This window comes from Acartia tonsa, chromosome 9 (assembly GCF_053477335.1).
Source record: "Acartia tonsa isolate MP-2025a chromosome 9, ASM5347733v1, whole genome shotgun sequence".
NCBI classification, from domain to species: Eukaryota; Metazoa; Arthropoda; class Copepoda; order Calanoida; family Acartiidae; genus Acartia; species Acartia tonsa.
Genome location: NC_137268.1, coordinates 39,004,046 through 39,027,999, shown reverse-complemented (window position 1 = coordinate 39,027,999; position 23,954 = coordinate 39,004,046). Strand labels below are relative to the sequence as shown.

The 23,954-nt window shown below is 28.9% G+C and overlaps 2 protein-coding genes across 2 annotated transcripts; both read right to left on the bottom strand.

Annotated features, from left to right (window-relative positions):
- Positions 1 to 2,819: 2,819 nt before the first annotated feature.
- On the bottom strand, positions 2,820 to 9,184 carry LOC145328893 (uncharacterized). The gene is made up of 11 exons (XM_080172830.1): positions 8,477 to 9,184; positions 8,260 to 8,362; positions 7,450 to 7,526; positions 7,317 to 7,372; positions 7,177 to 7,243; positions 7,069 to 7,112; positions 6,899 to 6,973; positions 6,500 to 6,598; positions 5,494 to 5,600; positions 3,594 to 3,727; positions 2,820 to 2,974 (listed from the first exon to the last, which is right to left on the bottom strand). Exons 2-10 carry the CDS (start codon positions 8,271 to 8,273, stop codon positions 3,604 to 3,606), a joined length of 663 nt encoding a protein of 220 aa, XP_080028956.1. The 5' UTR covers positions 8,274 to 8,362; positions 8,477 to 9,184; the 3' UTR covers positions 2,820 to 2,974; positions 3,594 to 3,603.
- LOC145327532 (uncharacterized) lies at positions 9,115 to 18,467 on the bottom strand. The gene is made up of 10 exons (XM_080171077.1): positions 18,253 to 18,467; positions 16,684 to 16,755; positions 14,430 to 14,559; positions 13,978 to 14,015; positions 13,481 to 13,602; positions 12,229 to 12,324; positions 11,737 to 11,893; positions 10,739 to 10,888; positions 10,161 to 10,201; positions 9,115 to 10,024 (listed from the first exon to the last, which is right to left on the bottom strand). The coding sequence occupies exons 1-10, from the start codon at positions 18,389 to 18,391 to the stop codon at positions 9,956 to 9,958; spliced, it is 1,014 nt and encodes a 337-aa protein (XP_080027203.1). The 5' UTR covers positions 18,392 to 18,467; the 3' UTR covers positions 9,115 to 9,955.
- Positions 18,468 to 23,954: the final 5,487 nt, after the last annotated feature.

Below are 23,954 nucleotides of genomic sequence, written 5' to 3'. Positions count from 1 at the left end.
TCGTTATTGGGGTAGTTTAAACCCTTTAAGTGTCAACCTCTCTACCTAATCTACATAGTGAAGGTCAAACAAGCATACATTCATTAGTAAATTTACGTTTGAAACGCATCAATTCTTTTAAGGGGGAAAGGTCTTTTTTTATCTTGACATACCCCCGGCCATTTCTAGTGTGGCGTTTTAAAGGAAGCCCTGTATAGTGCCTAAAAAATGCCGTCTACAATACAAATGACCATTGAAAGGCCAATATACAGACTAAATTAAAAATGGCAGGCCAATATACAGACTAAACTACCAATGGCAGACCAATATACATTTTAATTGACCATTAGTAGGCCAGTATGAAGTCATTTTTTATAGGCACAATAAAAAGCTTCGTTTTAAAGGGGATTTGGAGGTTTGTAGGGGATCTGTTTACACCTTTTAATTAGTCTAGGGCGGTGTATAACTATACACCCTTATACATTTAAATTTTTTTTTATCAAATCCCTAAAAAACATTAAAATTTATGGGTTATAATGAATTTTATTTAGATTAAGGAACTTAACATTTTCAACTTTTTTGAAGAAGGCTTCGAACGGCATAGTACTTATTTTTCTTTGAAACAAATTAAATATGATTTTTCTTTTCAACAATACAAATTTGTAACATTTCGTTTTCTACAAAGTTGTTCGGAAAAAAGGATTTTCTTTATATAATAAATAATGGTCAAAGTATCATGAATATTTTATTAGATATAAAAGAAGTTACTACATGAGAAGGAAAAAAGTACGATTATTTTCGTCATATGAATATTTAGGATACATATATGTAGATACAGGTCATTATTGTAAATATCAACAAGAATGGCAATACTATTACCTCTCGGGGGGCGAGGTAACTCTTCAATGAGTATTGGGTAACCCAACAGAAAACAACCCATTGATAACACAACCATAGTCTGGAAGTCCAAACTATCATGTCGTGCACCTGACATAGCAGCAGTAGAAACCATTTTTAACGTCTTTAGTAAGAACAAGGTACTGGGTCTAGATTCGAAAATATCACCTTCTTGACAAGGTGCGGATTTGATACGAATTGTGGGCAATCAAAGGAAAGGCAATATTTATTAGAGCTTGAAAACTAAAAAATTTATATTTTTATTTATACCTTTATTTTATTGTGCAGTAGAATATTTTCCTAAGATGCCTATAAAAAAAGTTTATTTTTGGCTAAGAAATGAGCCAAAACTAATTGAGAGCTATTGCAAATGTCGTCTTATTGTGTATCACTCTTTATTGAGTTTTTCTTGAAAGACCTATTTTGGTATTTAAGATTGTTAACTCCCTAATATAATCAAGGCGTTTTGATATTACACCAAAAAAGACAAAGTATAAGGTCTTAAAAGAGGGTTTGGAGGTTCAGTGCCCGACAGGCACTTTGAGAGAAAGAATCCAATATTTTGTTTTGAATTTGACTTTTTTTTTAGAAAATAATTCTTTTTTGGGATATGTTAAAAATCTTAATTTAATTTGTGATAAGTTAGCAATGCATGGTGACAAATATCTTCATCTTGAATCCCTTTAAATAAAAAAATACTGATGTTATTGAACAATTAATGCAGAATATTAAAATTTATTTATCTATTATTTCTATTTACAATTACAATTAATGTAAATATATACAAACTATGCATTTAGCATTAATTAAAACATTTTCACCATTTTTATATTTTAGCATTTGAATTAGAGAACTACCTGGCAGGTATTTGTCAGATTTTAAAAATTTCAAATAAATGGTTTTGTTTCTATTTTAGTTACTAACGATTTCCCCTTGAGGGTGGGGAGGGTAAGTCGCCCCCCCCCCCACCTCCTCTTTCGATTTTAGTTCCAAAAATAAAAAGTTAAAATAAATATTTTTTTTAGGTGGAGATTTTTTCTATGGGCGAGTTTTCTTATGAGGGTGAAGGTACCCTCCTCCAAAAGAGTTATCAAAATTCCTAGTAACTAGTAGAAGCTAAACTGTAAAGAAGAAACATATCAGCTCAGCAGTTAGAGAGATCCCTCATTACAAACAGATCACCGATAGACAGAACTTCTTTTACTTTATTATTAGAATTTTCTTTCTAAATTTTTAAATTGCTATTTTTAACATTGATACAATGAAAAAGATATTAATTAACTATTTAATTTGAAGATCAAATATAATTACTATTTGTGAAGAAGAATATTTTTATCATTTCAATTTTTTTTTACTTTACATTAGAATATAGAGAACTTTGAAGAATTGTTTCAGGTCATTTTTGATTTAATTTTATCTATTTTAACTGAATTTGCAAACATGTTTATCATATCCATAGTTTAAAATTATGGATCTACTGCAGTTCACGGTAAAATATTGCTGGTAACGAATATTGCCAAAAATCTATGAATTTTAAAGGCTGCTAGCTGCAAAACGGCAAAACGTCCAAATCATGCACGCACACTGTTTTAAGCGGCATAAGAAGGCCTACAAATAATTTGGAATAGCCATGAATCAATAATGCATAATTATCTTGCAGTGCAGAGAAATGCGCGAAAAAGGCCTACTTTACGCGTTTTTTTCTTCAGTGAAGCTTTCCCTGTGCATCATTGGATCTTGGCTATTCCAGATTATTTGTAGGCCTTCTTACACCGCTTAAAATTGTGTGCGGGTATGGTCTGTACGTTCAGCCGTTTGGCAGCTAGTAGCCTTTAAAATTCATAGATTTTTGGCAATATTCGTTACCAGCAATATTTTACCGTTAACCGCAGTAGATACAAAATTATTAGATCATAATTTTTAAAAAGTAATGAATTTTATACTTTACACAATAAAGAAAAATTGTTGAAAATTTATGAATAAAAACTAGCTATTCATCAAAGTAATAATATCTATCATCTGGAAAACAATTCTCATGTCTCTCCTCCCAACTCATCTTCTTTTTCTTTTTATCTTTCTTTTTTCCATTGGAAACCTCCTAAACATTAAGCAGCTTATGTTATTACTATTAGAGAAAAACAATACAGTGGGAAGGGATTAAATAACTGTATGTCCCCACACCATGGACCCTGTGTCGAATTTCAATAGGTTCTTTGAATATCATCCTATAACGACGTAAATATTAACACAGACAAGCCGCTAAAAAAGAGCAAAGCATTTTGCTAGCAGATGGAAAAGGTCCCCAAGAAAGTTGTCTGGGTTATACATCTATACTTATTACATTTATTCTTACATTGGATGAGATTAAAAAGATTATGATAATTAAAAATCCCTCATAGTTTTTCAACAATAACAATATAGATTTAAAAGATATTTATGAGCTTTAATTATAATATTTTTCTTGTGGTTAAGTTTTGAAATCCAATCATGGTGCATTTTAAGATTATCTATTAGCAAAGTTTTGCTTTTTAATGGAAATTTAAAGCTTTCCTTAAAAAGCAACCTAAGGTTAAAATATCTTAGATATCAGCCAAGAGCGTCGGAAAAATTAATACAACCAAGTTTCTACAAAAGAGCAGAATGCAACATGCTAGCAGACAAAAAAGATAGTTGTCAAGGTTAAATATCTATGCTGGTACATTTATTATTTAAAGTACCTCTTTCTCATCACACAAAGTCGTCTTCCGCTTCTTCATCTGAGTCCCACCAGAGGGGGAGCTGGCTGCTGCTTTGCTCTGGCGGGAGGGGCTTTCTTTTTCCTTTGGGGGAGTAAAACCCGGTCCTCTCAAACCTAAAGTTATTGAAAATCTTATATGAAATTTTGGCTTCAACGCATTTTTAGAATATTAAAGTCTTTACATTTTGTGGTAAAATATTCATCCTAAAAGTGAAACTCTTGTACCCCCCCCCCCCCTCCATATTTTCAACATTGTGCCTTACTTCCCACAGAATCAGATAGTACTTTCATCTTGAGAACCACCCATGACCTAACCCTTTATCAAGAATCTGGAATGACAAAATAAACCATACACTCCATCTATATCAATTAAAATATTTTTGATTTAACTTGAAATGGGCTCATCACCCCTAATTTGGGATGTGATGGGAAATTGTTTTGTCATTAAAAATCTAGATTATCCTACCAAGAGTATCATTTTTTTCGCGTAATTCCGTGGGAGGCTAGGTTCAATATTCAAGTTAAATGCGCTTATTATGTCAAACTGTTCTTAATTATGCTTTTAAATATACTATATGCTTGGTCAAAATTAAGAACAATTCGACCTAATAAGCGCATTTAACTGGAAGCTTACACCCAAAGTTACGGAATTACGCAAAAAATGACCCTCTTATAATAAAATTATAAATTCAATATGAAATCACCATAAAAAATAAGGTAGCCATAGATTTGATAAACCTGTTTACCAAATCTTTACCTAAATTTTAAAGCCTGAGATATTTTCTGTACATAGTGCATATAGGGTCACCTCATTTTATAATTTTTTTTTATTGTACAAAGAGTCACTTCTATGTGCAATATAGGTAAATTGATATATTATAATTCAAAGATTCTTTTTTTTTAATTTTTCAATTTTAATGTCAAGGTCACTTGAACTATTTTTTTTATAAGAAAAATAGTATTTATAGGGTGTAGCCTTATAACTGAAATGATCTAGTGCAAACATTTCAAGGTTTTGTCAAAACCAAGATTTTTAGATAATCTTTGATAAACCTTTCTCATCTAATCAAAGATAACTAATTGGTATTTCATATCAAACCAATATGTGTATTACACATAAATACAATTTATAATGTTTTATGTGTGTGTATGTGTATTAAAAGTATTTGGTGATTAGAATATTTTTTGGTGAAGATTAGGACTTTCTATTTGATTGTATCAAATAGTTGCAATAAAAATAAAGTGATAATGAAATAATGGATGTCATTCTTGGTAATAATGAAATGCACATTACATTTTTTTCTCTGTACAAATGGGTCTATCAGTTACTTTATTTAGAGAAAGTACCATTACAAGGTACACCATAGGTTATTTTTTCAGCATTACAAACAGTTTAATAATATGTCATAATATTAAACTGTTCTTGGAGTTCTAAAAATACAAAAAGCAATTTTTTATTAAAAATAAAAGTTTAGAAAGTTTTGAAAAATAAATAAAATTCCTTTATTTCATTTTATAAAATTGCATTTTGCCTTTTTAGATAAAAAGGTCACTAGAAGTTGTTAAAATTGATGATTTAGTTGAATATTTAAGAAAACAACTTCAAGTCAACTTTAAAATATTTTGTTAGGGATGTCAGGTCCTTAGTTTTAGTAAAGGTCACTTCAATATTAGTGATACTTAATATCTCAGGCTTTTTCCTGCAAACAAAAATATATATTAATATTTGGATATAGAAATTTATTTAAAAAAAACACTTTTTGATATTGATAAAAATCTATGAATCTTTTAATTAAGAATATGAGTTTAATATTTTATTGGTAAGATTTTATCATTGGAAGTTCCAACTCCTTAATTGTAATGTTAAAAATCTAATTTACCTAAAATCGGCTATGGAGGCCTCAGACTTTGGCGAATTTTTTACAACAAAACCTTTCTTGGATGGACTTTTCAAAACAGAACCAGGTGAAGCTGGAGGCACATCTAACTGAAATAAAAAGAAAATTTTTGTTAAAAATTAAATTAAAGAACATAAACAATTTTTGTAAATTTTATTCACATCATTTAAACAATTGAAGTGTAAGTTGTAAATGAAAATCTATTCTATGTTAGCAAATTAGCTAACACTGTCTTTTCATTTGAAGGTGATTTTTCCTAGGCTTGTCCAAACAATAGCACATTCTTAGTGCACCACTAATCAGTTGAATATGTACACATAACATGGGCACTAAATCTATGGTAAGTTTAATAAGGTCACTTCATATGTGAGTAATCTAAAGTAAAACAAGTATCAACTCTGTTGAATAAAATAAAGTTTGTCTTATCTCTATGATGGTAAGGGACAAGTTTGAATAAATAAAAATATGAATGCTCTGTCTTAACTAGCACACTATTTCTAGAAGTAAAGTAATCAATATCTAAGAATGACATCATTGAAAGAAAAAAATATTTCTGACCTTTTTTCTTATAATCTACAGAAGCACAATAATAAAAACTTTATTATTCTCATGGGAATTAACTGTTTTTTCCAATTGTAAATATTTATTTCAAATCATAAAAGGCAACAATATCTATAAGTTTAAACAATCATAATGCTTCCCATTTCAATTTTATATAAAATAATCAAATGTCAAAATACAAGTGATGGAAAATACCCAATATCTTCAATAAAAAATTTCTTTTGTAAACAATGTTCAGAAGCAATACTTTTCCCTCCAAAAAATTTTATTAGAATGGCACAAACTTGTATAAACAGAATATTGAGAAAATAAAAAAATGTTATTTTGAAAAGATTAAATCATAAAAATAAATAATATATTGATTTAAGGTATTTTTAAAATTGTGTAATACAATTGACAATTTTACACACAGCAAAAACTAACTTACCATGATAATTTCATCTTTCTTCTTCTTAGTTTTCTTAGTTCTTTTTCCAAGGATAGGTGATGTCAGGGATTTCTTTTGCTTTTTTCCATCATTGCCAACCTTAAAATAAAATAGTTATTTATCACATGGTATTATAGCCAGCTTTTCATAGATATTTAAATAAAAAATAAAAGATTAAAAACAATTTTTTTAGCCCTGAGATGACTAAGTCATGAGATGAAAAAAATTGTTTTTTACTTATTATGCATATTTTTATATTAATAAAAATCTGGATATGTTATGATACGATACATGATCTTTCAGTGTGGCTTTGAACCAGTTCTTATCAACAAGATATTAGTCGGTTACCAAGCCATACTGGAAAATCTTTTATTTTAATATTTGAAAGTATTATGAAACCTGAATTTCAGGATTATTCAGTTTAGAACCAAATCCTCTTCTGGTGGACTTCATTTTCATCATTTTTCTAACAACCTAGAATATCAAAATCGTGAATAACTTTCAAAATAAGATTTATTTAATTGGAATCATATATAAAAAATGTTCTAATATTAACAAATTATTCTTACTTGATATGATTCATGGATGTCAGTCAGAGGAATCTTCTCTTTTTCTAAACAAATTTAACTTAAAGTCATATTCATAAATTATTCAAATATTTAGGAATGCTATGTTACCTGCTTTATCTAATTTCTTTCTAAATGCTTCCAATATATCATCTTCTGTATATTCATGTAAAGGAACCTGCATATAAAGATATATACAAAAATATTCTATTTAGAAAATTAATGTTAGGAAATAAACAAATAACACCTACCTTAACTAACATCGATACTGTAGTTCTACCTTCTTTTACTTCAACCCATTTTTGACCTGGAACAATAAAATATTAAATTTCATAATGATATTTTAGAAAAAGATGAAATATGTAAAAATACAGTTATTGTTACCTATCCCTAACATTTGCATTGCAACATTTTGATCTCTGACAGTTGGGCCTTGGTCAACAGCTTTATCACTCTCTACCCTGAACAATTAAAAGAAAATTTTATTAACTTTTTTTAATCCAATCTTTTAGCTTGTTAATGTAAAGTATTTATTTAAATTGCAATGATGACTTTAAATTTTGTTTTAAAATCAAAATTTAAGATTTGACAAGTCCTTGATCTATTAATAACCTGTTTTGTCTAAAATTTCTTCTCAGATTTGTGCATATATTTTTTATCAGGTCTTGCAATTAATGGTTTGCAATTCTAAACTGTAAAGTATTCAAAAAGTGTCTTTTGCAGTTTTGTTTTGTTTTATTCATTGTTGAAGGTACACTACTTAAATACATATTTACTTGCTTTTATTTTGAATTTTGATTTATAGTTTTATACTTTTTCAATCAACATTTCTACTAGTTTGTTCTAATCAAGGACTTTAGGATCATTAAAACATTATCTTGTTGTATAATCTTTTTTTCTTTTTTTTAGGCTACAAACTTTATTTTTGATAAAAGTACTTATTTTGTACTTTCGATTAGTTTCACACTCATCACACCAGCTCTCACAATTAAATTATAGTAACTTAACCTTGGTGTTGTGTAACTTTCCTTCAATTTGAATGCATAAAATAGTTTAATTACATTTTTGATCCTTCTTTTCATATTCAATAGATAAGTAATTGGAAAAAAAGCACAAATTTTATACAGTTTACTACAGGATAGTTTATTCCTTCAACGGATGTCCCAAATTAAACTATATAGTTCAAATACTTACGTCAAACCAGTCATTGAAATTTTAGAGTTGGCTTTTGCAGTTGTTGCTGTACTTCCATCTTGGACATGGTCCCAAAAATGGGTAGGTTTCTTGGCACGGGGCTCTACAAAGAGAATTTAGGCTCAATAGCTGTTTTCAATCTATATCATTTAATTGTTTACATGCCTTAAAAAAGTATTACTGGAAAAACTTTAATTTCTTAGCAAATTTTGATTACCTCTTTTGAGTTGTTTATGAGATGTATTTGAACTAGATTGAATTGAACTTCTCTTTGTATCTGTAAACAATCAATTTTTTTACAAGTTGAAATTTTAAACAAATTTACTTGGTTTAGGGATTTTTAAAAGTTTCTACTATAATTATAATTAACCAGTTTTGATTAAGAGTGCAAATAACTGTTCTTCTAACAGCATTATTAAACACTTTAAACAGGGAAGTTTAAAATCTATAGCAGAGATAAAAAAAAAGTATCAAAATGATAAACAAGGTAAAAAAAAATATTGAATAATGAAAGAGGGAGGGAAATATGAACATAAAACTTAAGTGATATTTATAACTAAGGTTAATTTTAGTTTAGATTAAACTAACTTTATATATTTAAATTAGGTGACTTCATTATAAAGAGATTATGTAAATGGTTTCTTTTAACTGGACTTAAGGAAAAAACTTAATATTGTTTGCATTGATTGACATTAGAAAAATACAGCATGTATCAGACAAATTTGTACGTCACCACATCATTGGAAAATAATATATTTTGCCAACAATGACTGGGGATAAAGAAGGTCACAACAAAAATAATGAATAATTGGAAATTCCATTTAAGAATTTAGCCTTGATCAGAAATGGTTTCAATTGGAATCAAGTTCTTTCAGTGTACACATTTTTCCTAATTACAATTTAATGTACATGCAATTGTTTATTTATTTGTATTATTAATGAAATATTTCATTGTATTAATGTTAATTGTGCTCAGAGTTCAATTCAGAAAAAAGCATGTGTCTTAAAAAATATGAAGATACATATGAAATATTTAGATTTTTAATTGAATTAATGATCTAAATTAACTCCTATTGTTTAAATTTAGAAGAAAGACTATTTTTAAAGAAAAGCAGGTTTTCACTTTAGGTTGAAATTTGCCTTGCAATTTCTTACTCCACCAAAAAGTATGGCCAGACCCTACTTAGAGTTAGAATCAATATTGATGCACATTTTTCTGGAGTATTCAGAGAGGGTTCAAATTACTTTCAGACATGTCAAAATTTACTATCTTTAGTTTTTATCATGTGATTTATAATACTTTATAAATTCTCTAAGTCTGAAATATCTATATTTGATGTACTGTGAAATTAAGGATTAGAACTGAAATTTAAAAAGTTGTAGGTGTACATTTTTCATTGTATAATATTTTGTATTTTTTTAGTAAATTTTCTTGTTATTCTAAGTCTAACAGTATATGCCAAATTTTTACAAATAAACATCAATTTTGTAGTTTTTTTCTTGGAAATCATGAAAGAATGGTTTATGAAACTATCTTCTTTAACTTTGCTTTCTTTCAATTAATTTCTGCAAAGCTTATTACTTTTTTACATGCTATACTTGAAATCATCCAATAATTGAAATTGGTAACAAATAAAAAAGAAATCAATATAGAAACAAATAAAATGCATTGTTGAAAATTTTTATTAACATTGATCTAATCATGTATTGACTTTCCTTTGCTTGGTGATTTTCCTTGCATAAGTGATACCATTGGACCAAGGAACTAAAATTGAAAAAATGTTGCTAAATTTTTAACATTTTGAATTTTAATTAAATTTAAAAATATTTTAAAATTTTGACCTAAAGTTTTATTTTCATTTTGTTAGAAAATAAACGCTAAATCTATGTCTAAATCTTACTTTACTAGCTGCATCAGGATTTGCAGACTTTGGTCGTTTTTCTAAATTAAAAAAAAATTAATATTACAAGAGTTGTACTGAAAAACACTTAAAATACATTTCCACTGAGCAATACCATGCAAAGTATAAAATTGCAAATTTTAACTTCCTGCTTTGTATTTGAGGGTATGAAAACATTTAAACTTTTAAAATGAATGGATAATTACTACTTAATTATGTATTTACAAGGATGATTGTGATCAATTTTGGTAAAGCAAAAGTAAAAATAAAATTTATATAATCTTTAATATATGCACAACAAATACACTTTAATGCATTTATTCAAAAATATTATTTTTAAAATTTAACAAAGCTACTTTCTAATAATATAATAGATAGTAATAAAAGTTGTTACTGAAAAAGAACTTTCATACAAAAAGTCAAAATTCATGGATTATGCTTAATTTATGATAAAATCACAAAAATAAGATAGTTGATCATAAAACTTTTGATGATATTGTAAAGCTAATAATTAACAAAAAAATCTAAAATTAGATAATATCTAAACATGTTCTATTTTGACTATTTCTATCTCCTACCTGGGCTCTTAGGTTCATTTGAGGTAGAAGATACTGTGGCATCAGAAGGTGCAGACTTAGGTCTGAGGAAGCTGGCTCCAGTTTTAAATGGAGATGATAGAAAACTCTTGGTGGGGTTCAGGTTTCTTTTCTTTGGCACTTTAAGGGTACCTAGAAAAATGAAGAAAAAATAAACTAAATGAGACAAAAAAGAACTTCTAAGCTAGAATGATCATTTTTATTTTAAGAAAATGAGACAATAAGGCAAGGATTTCCAATTGACATAAAACCAATAAATATTCTCAAGTATTGTAAACATATTTATCTTCAATCTCAACAAAAAATAAAATCAATTCAATATCATGAATTATGAATTAAATATTATAAACTTTTGCATGTTTTTAAAGTTGTTTTAGTTATGATTTGGTAGACTAATAAGTAATTCAGAACTTACATAACATAAGAAAAATCAAAATAAATTTAAAAGTTACAACAAATACATTTTTCTTCAATATCGTGAATTATGACTTATCTATAATAAAAATTTGCATGTATTTAAGGTGGTTTTGATTATAATTTGGTAGACAAATGAGCATTTCAGAACCTTGCATAACATAAACAACAACAAAATAAACTTAAATGTTGCAAAAAATACATTTATTTATAGTGAAAGAAAATACTTAATGGAAAGTTTGGGCATGAGTTGTAGAAAGTATTATTGTATCCAGAGGAATGGAAAAGTACTGGACAAAGTAAATTGAGAATATCAATTTTTAGAAGCTCTAAAGTTGCAGTTTCATTCAATTTACAATTGCAGTTTTTTGTTTGTTTAATTTAAAAGATATAATTAAGAAGTCTGGTGATGTCATGTAATATTCTAAACAATTCAAAACCAAGATTTTAATTATAGGTATACTGCATGTGACTGTGAAGTCTAACAAAAGTGTGTCTTAAAATTAATTTCATATAAATAGAAGTTTTAAAAAATATTCATACTTTAAAGTTTTCAAAAATCTTACTTTTCTTTTTAGGTTCCTTCTTCTCCTCTTCACAATTTTCCTTATTGCTATCATTTTCTTCCTCTGTGTTACCTCCCTCATCCATACAACTTCCCTCTCCCTCCTCCTCACCTTCTCCCTCATCCTCTTTGTCAGTACTTGTCTCTCCAAAAACAGCCTGAAAACATATAAATCGATAATTTATTACTTGGTTGTTGCACAAGATTTTTAAGTACTCTAATATAGTGATAGCCGCAGCTGGCTAAAATAACAATACCCCCATCAACAAACTTTACCACATCCCCTTCCCTCCTACTGGATAAAAGAACTGGCCAAGAAATGATATATCCATTCATATATAATGTGTTGTAAATTTTGGTATTCTAAACTTTTTTGAAGTTTTATGGAATATAAATATTCAAAGTCAAAGCAGTTACTTAGGATATCAGATACTTTTTGCTGTTTTGAGTTTTCAAGTTTTTAATTCAAAATAAGTGAAAATACATACTGTACCTTTAATAATTTAAGTTTGGGCCTATCCTCAGCTTTCCTGTCCTCAAACTGATCAGTTTCATCCTCTGTTTCCTCTCCCTCCCCTCCACAGGTCCACTAAACCAAATTGACAATTAACATAGAGAAAAATTAAAATTTTTAATGGATTTTTTAAAAATCAAAACTATTCTAAAACTTTAAGTGACCCATCTAATAATCGAAACCCTGTTACTTTAACACCATTTAAAAACGGCGGCGGTTTCTGGCCGATTTTTATTCTAAGATTTGTCACGGATCTAAAGAGATATGATAATAGTGGATAATTTGATGTACATCCATAATGATGATTCACCAAATTACCCGTCCTGTAGATTACAATTAGTGGTTGAAACGTTTGGATACTCAGTTTAATAAAAGTTACCAAAGTTGTTAAGCTAACGAATAAGAAACGTTATTATAAAACTTTGAGACTAGTGTAATAAACAGCCCAACATCCTCTGTCTCCCTGAAGGTTTATACATACAAAATTTTATGCTGTTTTATTGAAAAAAATAAGTAAGCTTTATATAATTTTGTAAACATTTTTTCTTTAAGTGGCCAGTTCTGCCATTTTCGATATTTAAATAATAAATAACGGTGAAAGCTTTAAAATTGATGAAAAATTAAAGCTATTAAGGGTGGGATAGGTAGGCTTAAAGAATATTGATTAATTCCACAAAAAAAAGATTTTCTGTAGCCCCCTGGATAGGGATAGAATTTTGAAAACTGAGGTAAACTATTTTAACTAACAATAATGATAGATTTATAAAGCTATCTTTATTTCAAAGGATTTATTATAGTTCATTAACACAATATTTTCAAAAACGGATAAGAAATATTATCTAAGGTTAGTTTTAAACAAATTAGATTTTATAATAACTTAAATCTCTCTCAAAAATAGTTAAAATGGCTCTAATTAAATTTTGATATATTGTTTGATTGTAAAAACATTGTCCTTTTAAGCATTGGAATGGAACAAAATTGGATATGGAATACTTGGATATTGTAATAGATTCTCGCGTACCCTGGAAAAATGTTTCTCCTATCTGGCTCTTATATATAAATATACCCCTATCCCTCCTCCATTATGACTTGGAGGGAAGTATTTACCAATATCTGAGGACTATATAAGCAACCTAAATTGGCAACAAAAATTACCCTATCACAATATCCACGTTTTTTATATCCTTTATTAGAGTTGTAGTTGAGAAACAAGGAACATGATATCCATTACCTCGCTATCCTCCCCCTCCCCCTCCACACTGATGGTTACTTCATCCTCCCCCTCCTCATCACCTTCCCCCTCCCCCTCCTCCTCCATGGGGTCTTTGAAGGATACTTGCTTTGATGGGGTATCTGAAAATATTGGAAAATTAAATGATTAGATATCTTGGATACTTGATTTAGACGAGACAAGTGAACTCGATAGTCGAAATAAAAAATCCACCTGTTAATTCCAAAGTCAGTTTGACTTTTGAATAGCATTTGTCTTTTAAGTTATTCTGCTTCTGCAAGTTAAATTATTGAATCTTTATTTATTATTAAAACGGAGGAGCCCCTAACATCAAAGGAATCTGTATTCAAATAAAAATAGCCTAAAACCCTGGACCTATGTGAAACTTTCCTGAAACGGAGAACTCCCTCGGTTTGGTAGTTGTCGAAATCTACAGACATAAAAAAAACTTACTACTTTATACAAAAGAAAGGATTAATAAGAATTAATAATCAAACCTGAGTCCCCTCTGGTTTTTCTTCTCTTAGATTTTTCACTGTAAATTAATAATTTAGTTATTGGTGATAAATTTTGATTAACATTTTTTATATATTTTTTACATCAATTTTTTATTTTGATATTAAGCAATTTAACCATTAAATCTTTGGTCCTTATGCTTAAAATGTTTTGATATATCTACATATAAAATTAGGTTAGTCAGGAATCTAAGATGATAAAATAATAGACAATAGCTAAATTGTCCCACCCCCCCTCAAATTATGATAAACAAAATAACCCCTTAAAATAACCAGCGAAAAAAATTGTTAATCTTTGTACAATCTGGTCATGATTAAATCCTAAGAGTTAACTCAAAAAGTTTTCAAGAAAATTAACAAATTTAAAGAATTCAAGAGGAAATAGCATTTACAATTTATTGTCCTCTCCCTGCCTTTGTTTATCTAAAGCTTACCGTTTTCGTTTACCCCGTTTCTTAGACAGAACTCTACTTCTGCTTGATTTTTTCTTTGGAGTAGTTGCAGCTCCTGGGGGTGGGGTGGGGGTTTTGGGAGCCTTGATATTCTTTTCATTGAATGCTACACCTAAACAGATAATAAGGTAAGTCTATTTGCGGGTATTTTTTTACTTTTTATGTAAAACAAACTTCTTAAAAATCAATTCAAAATCAAAGAACAAATAAGCAAGAATAAGCAATTTTGTCTTTCTCCATTATCGTTACGGACTGACTGACTGTCAGAATAATAATCAAAGTGAATTATAGAATAGCTTTGCTATAAAAATAAATTCTTATTTTTTTTTATAAAAAACTTTAATGTAAGACAGTAACTGTTATTTATCGCATCGTATTATAGACAGCTTTCCGCGGATGTCAAAATAAAAAATTATAAACTGAAACCAGTTTTATTAGCCACGATGCTTTACATAGTAATTCAGTAAGGATAAGGACCGGTTCTAATCCAACGGATTTTAATTTGTATCGAAGCCATACTGAAAAATATGAATTTAGGTTCAGGTAACCGAAGCTTTGTAACATTCTCATTTAAGTTAAAATCAAGATTTAAAAAGCATTTCAAAAGTTAAAACTTGCTTGCAAAAAATATAAAAAGTTTTGTTGTTGTTTTTCCATTAGGTCATCCGTAATGATTCTACGTAGAAGCTAGACTGAGTGACGAGGCCCAAGACAACAGGGTATGGGAATATTAAGTCAATAGGAAAATAGCAAAAGAAAAAAATTCAGAACACCGATCTATTATGAAAATGGATATTATGACAGGGGAATAATTGTCGTTCATTTAGGTTGCCAACATGGACATCTCATATTGGTCAGTTCAGTAGGAATGGAGGTGATGATGTAAAAGAGGTGGATTGAGGGGATCGTTATTTTAGCCAGATATATGTTTCACTTTATTAGAGTACATGATAATCTGGTGTAAGATCCAAGTAATAGTATATCCATTCTAAAAACTATTGTGTCTATAGCTATTCATTGGTATGATAGAAATAGCTGAAAATGGCTTGTCCTAAAAAATATTCAGTTGATGTAAAATAATCTTTATCTTTGGATTCATCCAAAAATGTTGATTTAATATGAAATAAAATCCATTTTTGCTGGAATAATACCACGCCACAAAATATTAAAGCCAACCTTTCGTCAAGTATTGATTTTAAAAATAATGCAACACGCTAGAGTGTTCCTTTAAATAAGCAATTTTTTTTTTATTTTAAGATCAAATGAAAAAAAAAATAAAAGTCAAAAAAATATTAGCATAAAGTATACTGCTATTAAAGTTAGATTATATATATAATTTTTGTGCTATTTAAAATATTGTTGTTTTTGAAAGCAAAAATCTACAAGGTATAAGAAAATTTAAATTCACTACAAAGGAACGATGAACTAAAAATCATGAGAAAGAGAAAAATACTAAAGGCATAAAAAGCAATATGAGGATTGAAAATGTTGTTATGAGAGGTGACATATGAAAAACTACCACAGAACGCCATTTAAAAAGTAAAGATTTGCATCGCAACAGTTTTTCCAGTATGGCGTTGAAACCGATTAATATCCGTTGGATTAGAACCTGGATCTTCTGCTTATTGTTGGGGCTTAAAATGTTTCATTTTGATATCCGTGGAAAGCTGTCTACAGTACGATGCCATAAATAAATATTTTTGGTCTTGTAAAATATTGATAACAAGTATCTGGAAACTTTATTTTCAAGAATGTCTGATAAAATATTGAATAAATAAAAAGTTAAACAAATACAATGTCGTACTTTTGGTGTACCTTTAACTCAAGTAAAATATTAGTAGGTGATGTCAACTCTAAACCACCCCCCCCCCCCTAAAATTAGGGGGTTATTCAAAAACCTTATTATCCCCCTGCTTTTTTAATAATTCATCTCTTTAGAACCATCTACATTTAGTTTAATGTGCGTTTTCCAACCTTTCCTTAATTACTAGTATCAAAGAGCTATCTATTTATTCTATGTGGAAAGGAGGGGCAATAAAAATAGCTTAAAACCATGCCAAGAATTTTAAAAATATACGGAAACCATCACGAATTTATGAGTAACTTATGACAAACTCAATTGGTTCAGTGGTTATTGAAATCATAACCAACAAACGAAAAACCTTACTACTTTTTATGTTAGGATGTTTAAGATGCTAAATTATATAAAAATGATAATTTTTATTGCTATGATTACCTTTTACATATGCATTTAGTTCTCTGATGAATTTCTCCAGAAACTTTTTCTGATCCTCTGTTGATAATTGATCTAAAACAAAATTTTAGTTCAGTTAACTTGATTAAAAAGAGATTGTTTAGAAATTTTGCTTCAAAATGTCCGTATGCCCGTCTAAAACGATTTGGGGAAAACGTGATTTTCTCGGCTACTATAAGAGGTAGACGGCTAAAACTTCTTGACAACATTTCCATTAATCTGGAGCATAATTAATTATAAAACATTTATAAATTTTGTGCTTCCCTACCGGCTTATGATTTTAGATAATTGTGTGGAAAAGACTGAAAGCGTTTGGTTACCCCTCAATTTGAAATAAAATTCTCAATTTTCCCTGAAAGAAAATATTTTGAATATAATAAAAGTATTTTGATTGTTTTTTAACCTTGTTATTTCTTATAATATCATAGTAATTGTAGTCCAACATTTACATGGATAAGTTTTCTTATTTGTTTTCAAATAGTTTTTTTTGTATATCTTCAAATAAACCTTTGTGCTACCGTAAACAGATCTATAGTATAGATGTATAAACAGATAACTAACTCCCCTCCTTTTCCAAAGACCCTTTTCGTCCTGAAGCAAATTGTTTTCTGCTAGTTGGCTGTGTTAATGTTCTCGACACCATTGGTTTATTGTCGAAGACCCAATTGAGAGTTGGCGCAAGGTCATTGGGATAGGAAAATACCGTTATTTAACCCCTTCCCCTTCTAGTGTTTTACCCAAATAATAATTATTGATAAGCATCTATAAAAACAACTTTAAAGAGTTAGAATGAAAAAATTAGATATTAAATTGACAGTCTTTTTTTATATTCTATGTCTCTTTCCGTGTATCTAACGTAAAATCATGTAATGGTAATAAAGTAATAAAACATAAAAAATACACCTCTTGTAAAGAAAGGGGATTTGATGATGTATTAAAAACAATCTATCAATAAAGTATAGATATGTTTAATAAAAATCTCTAATATTTCTTTTAAATTGCGAATATTATTAAATTCTTTTTTTACTCACAGTTTCATTAGGACAGACGGACAGACAAACCTATATCTATTATATTATAGATTGGATTCTATCATGATTTTAAAAAAGGAAAAAAAAAACAATTAGTGATATCTGTTAAAAACATCTATGTAAGAGCTTAAAATATCAAATTAGACGTTCAGACATACGAACATTAACAAATATAGAAAAACAACGCATTTGATAATCAAATTCATTTTAAATTCTAAATGCAAATTCCCTGTAAATCTGATATTAATATTGTACCCAATCGTCTAATTAATTAAGTTTTAATAATGAAGGGAATCGGATATCATATTTAAAATCATTATATTTAAAATGAATTTTCTGGCAATGATGTTAGAGTTTTTTTCTTACTGTACCCAACTGTTGTAGGAATCACCATGCCAAATTTGAAATCTATAGGACAGTTCTTACATACATTAATTAATGATAAGAGGTATGTTTTATAAATGAACATACGGACCGACACTAAAACAAGAAAAGGTTCGCTGTTAATTAAAAACATTACCTATAATTTGTGACAGATTAACTCTAAGATCAAACAGTTCTCCTCCCTTTCCCAATTCCAAATTTAACTCCATTCTTTCTTTCTTAGACATAGTTAGAATATCTTTAGTGTTCGCCATGGCGTATTTATTATGCACCATCCAGCACCGTATGTTATTCTAGGCGTGTGTGCGGTGCATCAAGGTTTCTAATTCAAGTTTCAAGTTTAACTGAGGTTTATATTGCAATATTAGTTGCAAGGATAGAATGGGCATAATATTATTTCAAAGTAATTATAACAAAGTTTTAAAATTCATCAAGTGCATATTAAGTTTTAAATAAAGTTGTATGGTATATCAATCAATAATGGTTATAAAAAATGAATTTAAAACTAATATAAGGAAATTGTATTACATCAACTAACCCTTTAAAAATGTTTTTAAAAATTAAACACACCAAGATATAATAAATAATCATAGTTTTTGCTTTTCTAATCGTTACATTCTTGAATTACAAACTTAATGATTTTGAAAATTATCTACTTCAGTTGAAAATTGTGTAAAATTTGAGATAAAAGAATGGTTACTTTGAAAAAAAAGTATTTGTTTTCAGGCAAGATTTGAGTGTGTCCATTTGACTAATAAGATCACAGAAACCTAAAGACCAATAATTTTCAGGAAAGCTTAATTTTGGTGCTCAGCTAGTATTAACTATTTAGTATTCCCAATGATGATTCACAAAATTACCCCTTAGATTAAATTTAATGTTTAAAAAGTTTTGAACACTCAATTTAATAAACCATCCAATCAAAATTCTATAAAAGTCCCCAAAGTTGTTAAGCCGATCAATAAAAATTTTGGACACTGTTGTAATAAACAGCCAATTGTTCGCTTCCTTTCTGATTTTGTAGGTATGAAGAAATTGGTCATTTTTTTGTAATTTAAATTCTTTATTTACCTATCAGTTTATCTTTGACAGGAAATGCATGAAATGCATATTAGAACACTATTCTACAATACGCTATTAGACTTATGCATATGTGACTTGTCCTAATCATAGTAAAAGATGATGAATGAAAATAACAGCCCATACATTACATTTTAGTGATTATTTATCTTACTATTAAATTTTTTTTCTATAAACCCTAATTTTTTTTCTTTATTTTCTTCTTAGATGAATAGCGGTGTTGCGGCAGTTCATTGCCATGTATGTTTGAATTGTCCAATGTGTATTAATCCTCAAAAAACTTACCCCAAATGCCTTGAAGACGACATTTGTGTTGAGCGCATACGTGGCAATTCCCCTAAGACAACAACAGAGCGCTTGTTATCTTTCTATTTTGTTTATACTTTACTCAGTGTGGATGTATTGAGAATGAAAAATGGTTATTTGATGAAAGAATGGCCCACCGTAGTTTAAATTTCACATCTATGATCTCCCTGCTTGATGAGCAGCAAAACTAGGTAATTTTTATGCGCGTATTTTGAATGAGAATGCAAAAATGACGCTTAAATTAATTCAATAGAAGTATTTTTTATTTTTCTTATTTTTAAAAGAAAGACCAATTATTTTTGATAAAACTTATATACGAATTTAGTATAATGTTTTTATGATTTTTGATATACAAACCATTTAATTCTATTCTGTTTAAATGTGTTTAATTGAAGAAAATAGTTATTTTTAAAAAATTTTCTTTGTTCAAATTGAAATAACAAAACCTCTTATTATGATTTATTTACATAACAAAAATTAAAATGTATTAATTTTAATATTTTGTTTCAGGCATGCTGATTTCATACTAATAAACCTATAGTATTCGTAATCTGCCTTTTTGTCTCATGGGGAGTAGATGTATTTGACTGTTGTCAAAGATCTCAGTGCTGGATTTAGCCAGCTACCTTGACAAGTGGATAAATGAACTAAAATATTCTTTTTTGATGTGAATAATAGCCTAAAACCTTTTTTGGATATGTGAAAAACTTTCTTGAAAGTTGTAGACTAATGGGTCCAGTCATTTAAGAGATCTTAAAGGAAAAACAGACAGACAGAAACTACATACTTATAATTTATATTAGTTAAAAAAATTATTATTCAGAATTAGTTCGGTATTTTTTAATTATTAAAACAAGGGAAAACACTCTATTTTATCTCCATTTTGGGGGGAGCAATTCAAAAAGAAAATAAATTGGGAAAGTAAAAAAATATCAACGCTTTTACTATTTAAATGCAAAACTAGGTACGAAATTTAAAATTCGTTGATCAATAGAAAAAGCGTAAAATTTGTCAAGGATTTTACTGTATAAAATTTTAATGGTATTTTCAATCTAGTAATGTTGACGGTTAGATTGCATATATCCTTTAATGTACAATTAGCTTAGTGATCGCAAAGTTTTCTATGGGGGATTGATCAACCCCCTCCCCACCCCACAAAAGATATTGTATCGGCAAAGAAGCTTTCCTTGTGTCCTTTGTGTCGTGTACTATTATGAAAATCCCATACCCATTAATCCTTACTCCAAAATTAGCGATGACGACATTTCCTTACTCCCAGAGACCTCCTAAAGTGCGGCATTCCTAGTGTGGTGCACGTTGAATCTCCGTTGTGTGCGTTTTCCTTTGTTGATCAGAGAATGCATGAGACAAATGTTGATGTCGTTGAAAGAATTGTATGTGAATGCTAAAACCCACCTGTAAAACTGTCCTGCTTGCACGGAATGTGACCAGGTAACAATTTATTACATGCGTGATGAATATAAGGCTAAATTAAAAAGAAAGCAAATGAAAAGTAAATTATTTCTTTTGTTTTGTTTAATAAAAGACCAATCGTACCTATGTAATATGTTAATTATGTTGTATTACGCTTAAATAATCTTTTGTATTCTATTAAAACGATTAATTCGATGATTTTTTTTACGCTTAATTGATCTGATTGTCGCATTTATATGTATTATTTTATTTCATGTATTTTATATTTTTTAGATGCACAGTTTTCATCTTCAAATAAAAGATTTGTAAACTCCTGTGTTATATATCCGTGTAGTATTGGGGTGATTATCTGTCAACAGATTAGACTGAAAGAAAGATCTTGATTTTTGGTCATATGCTGAAACAGACATGATGACCTTTCCATAGTTTTCATACTCTAACGTTCACAGGGTTTTTGTATTGGGTGTATGAAATTGTAGAAAAGAAGAAGTTAAATATACTAAATTCATTATTAAGGGTGAAATTGACACCCTTCTACACCCCATGTATAGAATTAAATAATCAAATAAATTTTCAATGTTAAAAAAATGCATATTCAGTCTGTTCAAAAAAAATTAAGTTCTCAGTTGTTTTAAAAGTAGTGAAGTCATGAAAGTATGACCTAAACTTTTCTACTAATTTTCAAACCATCATGATCTATCTAAAAAATGCAAAATGAAAGTTCTACTTTGCCCATGATATATTTCAATTACGTCGTTGTTATACACCATTGCAATATTAAATCATGGAATAAGTCTTTTTTAATAAAATAAACAGCTTAATTTTTAATTATTGAAATAATTTATAGCCTTCTGTGATTGCTATCCTATTATATAAAGTAGTAAGCTTTTTTTCAGTAGCGAAGGATCTCGCTAACCACTGAACCGAATTGGTTCTTTTTACAAGGAAGCTTCTTTAGGTCCTAAGAAGGTTTTAGGTTTTTTTTTCATTTTTATAAATAAGTATGGCTTAAGGCCTTTTTTCTGCCCTGCCATGTCTCTTGGAATACAGAGCCTCTGTAAGCTAGAGGCGCAGCGGTTAGTTGTGGTTAAAAATCTTTCTCTCCTCTCCAAAGTATGTAATTAAATTTTTTATCTATTGATTCTTTTTTAAAGCGAAGCTTTTCTATAATTAGGGTCGGTCCGTCCGTCCGTACGTCCGTTCGTCACAGAGAGATTTTTTCGTTAATTTAGGCATGTTAGAATTGTCCTATCGATTTCAAACTTTGCATGGTGATTCCTATAGTAGTTAGGTACGATTTAGAAAGCGTAGCAACTCTATAGGCATTACCAGAATTTCCGTACGTCCATTTTAAACATGTTGATTTTTTTACTTTTTTAACAACAAATTTTTATGTGATCTAATCATTCCTAGGACAACAAATTATAATGTTATAAGCGAAGCAACTCTATAATCAAGTCCTAAAAATGTAAGTATGTCCATAAACATTATCCTCTATCAAGCAGTTTTTCAACAAATTTACTTACAATTTTGCTTTGACTCTTATACATTTCTGATTATTCTGATTATTCAGTTCTTACATTATAAAAGTGTTAATGTCCGTTTGTCCTACCGTTTCAGTGCTTCGCTTTTATGGATGTTGTCATCCTTGTTTAGTTTTGAGTACCTACGAACCAACACAAAGGATCTTTGGCTCAATAAGATTTCATAGAATAGATATTTTATGGAAATCCAAGTTTTAATAATGTTGACTCCATTGTTAATTTATGAATTAAAATTGTACCCACAACCATTCTCACAATTTTGCTATTGTCATTGTTGCTTAGCAGAAATAAAAGAATAGAGACATTTTTTAAATCAGGGCTGTGGTGAATTTAAGCACAAACTACATAGAATAGCAAAAAAAACGTGCTTATTTTCCTAAAAAATGACAGATGTATGCCATGTAGTCAATAAGTATCAAAAAGTTCATTCTATTTTTTTTACAACAAAAGTGGCTTTGCTCCTAGTTCCCTGGGGACTTATCCTAAAGTAGTGGTTTTGGGATAATCCCCCCCTCCCCATAAAAGAAAAAAAAAATCGTACATACAAATTGCTATACATAAAAGTATAGAAATATTGAAGAAAAAACATAGAAATTTGAAATGAAATTCTATTTGACTAAAAACTAAAAGCTGGCTAAAATAAAGGTACCCCCCTTCCTAATCTGACAACTTTACCCTATTCCCTCCCCTCCTACTGGATGAACATGTTCATGTTAGCAACCTAAATTGACGAAAATTTCCCATGTCATATTATCTAAGTACATTCTATATCAATTGTATTAACAATCCGAATATCTATGGTAAAGTTACCCCTACTAGGCTTTATTCACGTTTTACCACGTGTTAATTAAATGAAATCACTAAATTTAGCACAAAAACGTTTATAAATAGTGCTCAGTGTTTATAAATAGACTTTATCAACATAAACATTACATGCACATTTAAAAACTATTAGATTTGACAGTTCAAAAGTTTAGCCTGTTAATAATTTTAACATAAATTAATAATTGACTATTTGCTGTTAAATTATGCATAAGAGTTTTACATTGATAAAATCACTATCTTATAAAATATTAATATCAAAATGAAGTTATAAGTTTGAAAGGAAACATAAGCAATAAACAAGCAACAACATTCATAAGTAGCGAAGCTAAAAATGATGAAGGGTCATCGGGAAAAGATTTAGTTTAACAAACATGAAACTTGATAAAATAGGAAAATCAAGAAACCTTTAAAATCACGCAACCTTTAAAACTTTGAAATCTAGGAATCGATCTAGCACCACAATTAATAGACAAATCTTAACGAAACTTAATGAAAATATGTAGAATGTAAAATTGATTAATCCCTGAAAATTTGAGCCCTCTATCTTGAAAAGGAGTTGAGAAAATCATGAAAACGTAAAAATCTAGGAATCGATCTAGCACCCCAAATAACAGACAGGTGGACAAAACTATGTAGAATATGAGCAAAT

Coding starts and splice junctions, on each gene's coding strand:
- LOC145328893 (XM_080172830.1), bottom strand. Junction 7,113..7,176: donor AAAGAAATTAGATAAAGCAG/GTAACATAGCAT, acceptor AAATTTGTTTAG/AAAAAGAGAAGATTCCTCTG. Junction 6,974..7,068: donor ACATCCATGAATCATATCAA/GTAAGAATAATT, acceptor TTGATATTCTAG/GTTGTTAGAAAAATGATGAA.
- LOC145327532 (XM_080171077.1), bottom strand. CDS start 18,391: ATGGTGCATAATAAATACGCCATGGCGAACACTAAAGATATTCTAACT. Junction 11,894..12,228: donor CCAAACTTAAATTATTAAAG/GTACAGTATGTA, acceptor ATATGTTTTCAG/GCTGTTTTTGGAGAGACAAG. Junction 10,202..10,738: donor AAATGAACCTAAGAGCCCAG/GTAGGAGATAGA, acceptor TTTTTAATTTAG/AAAAACGACCAAAGTCTGCA.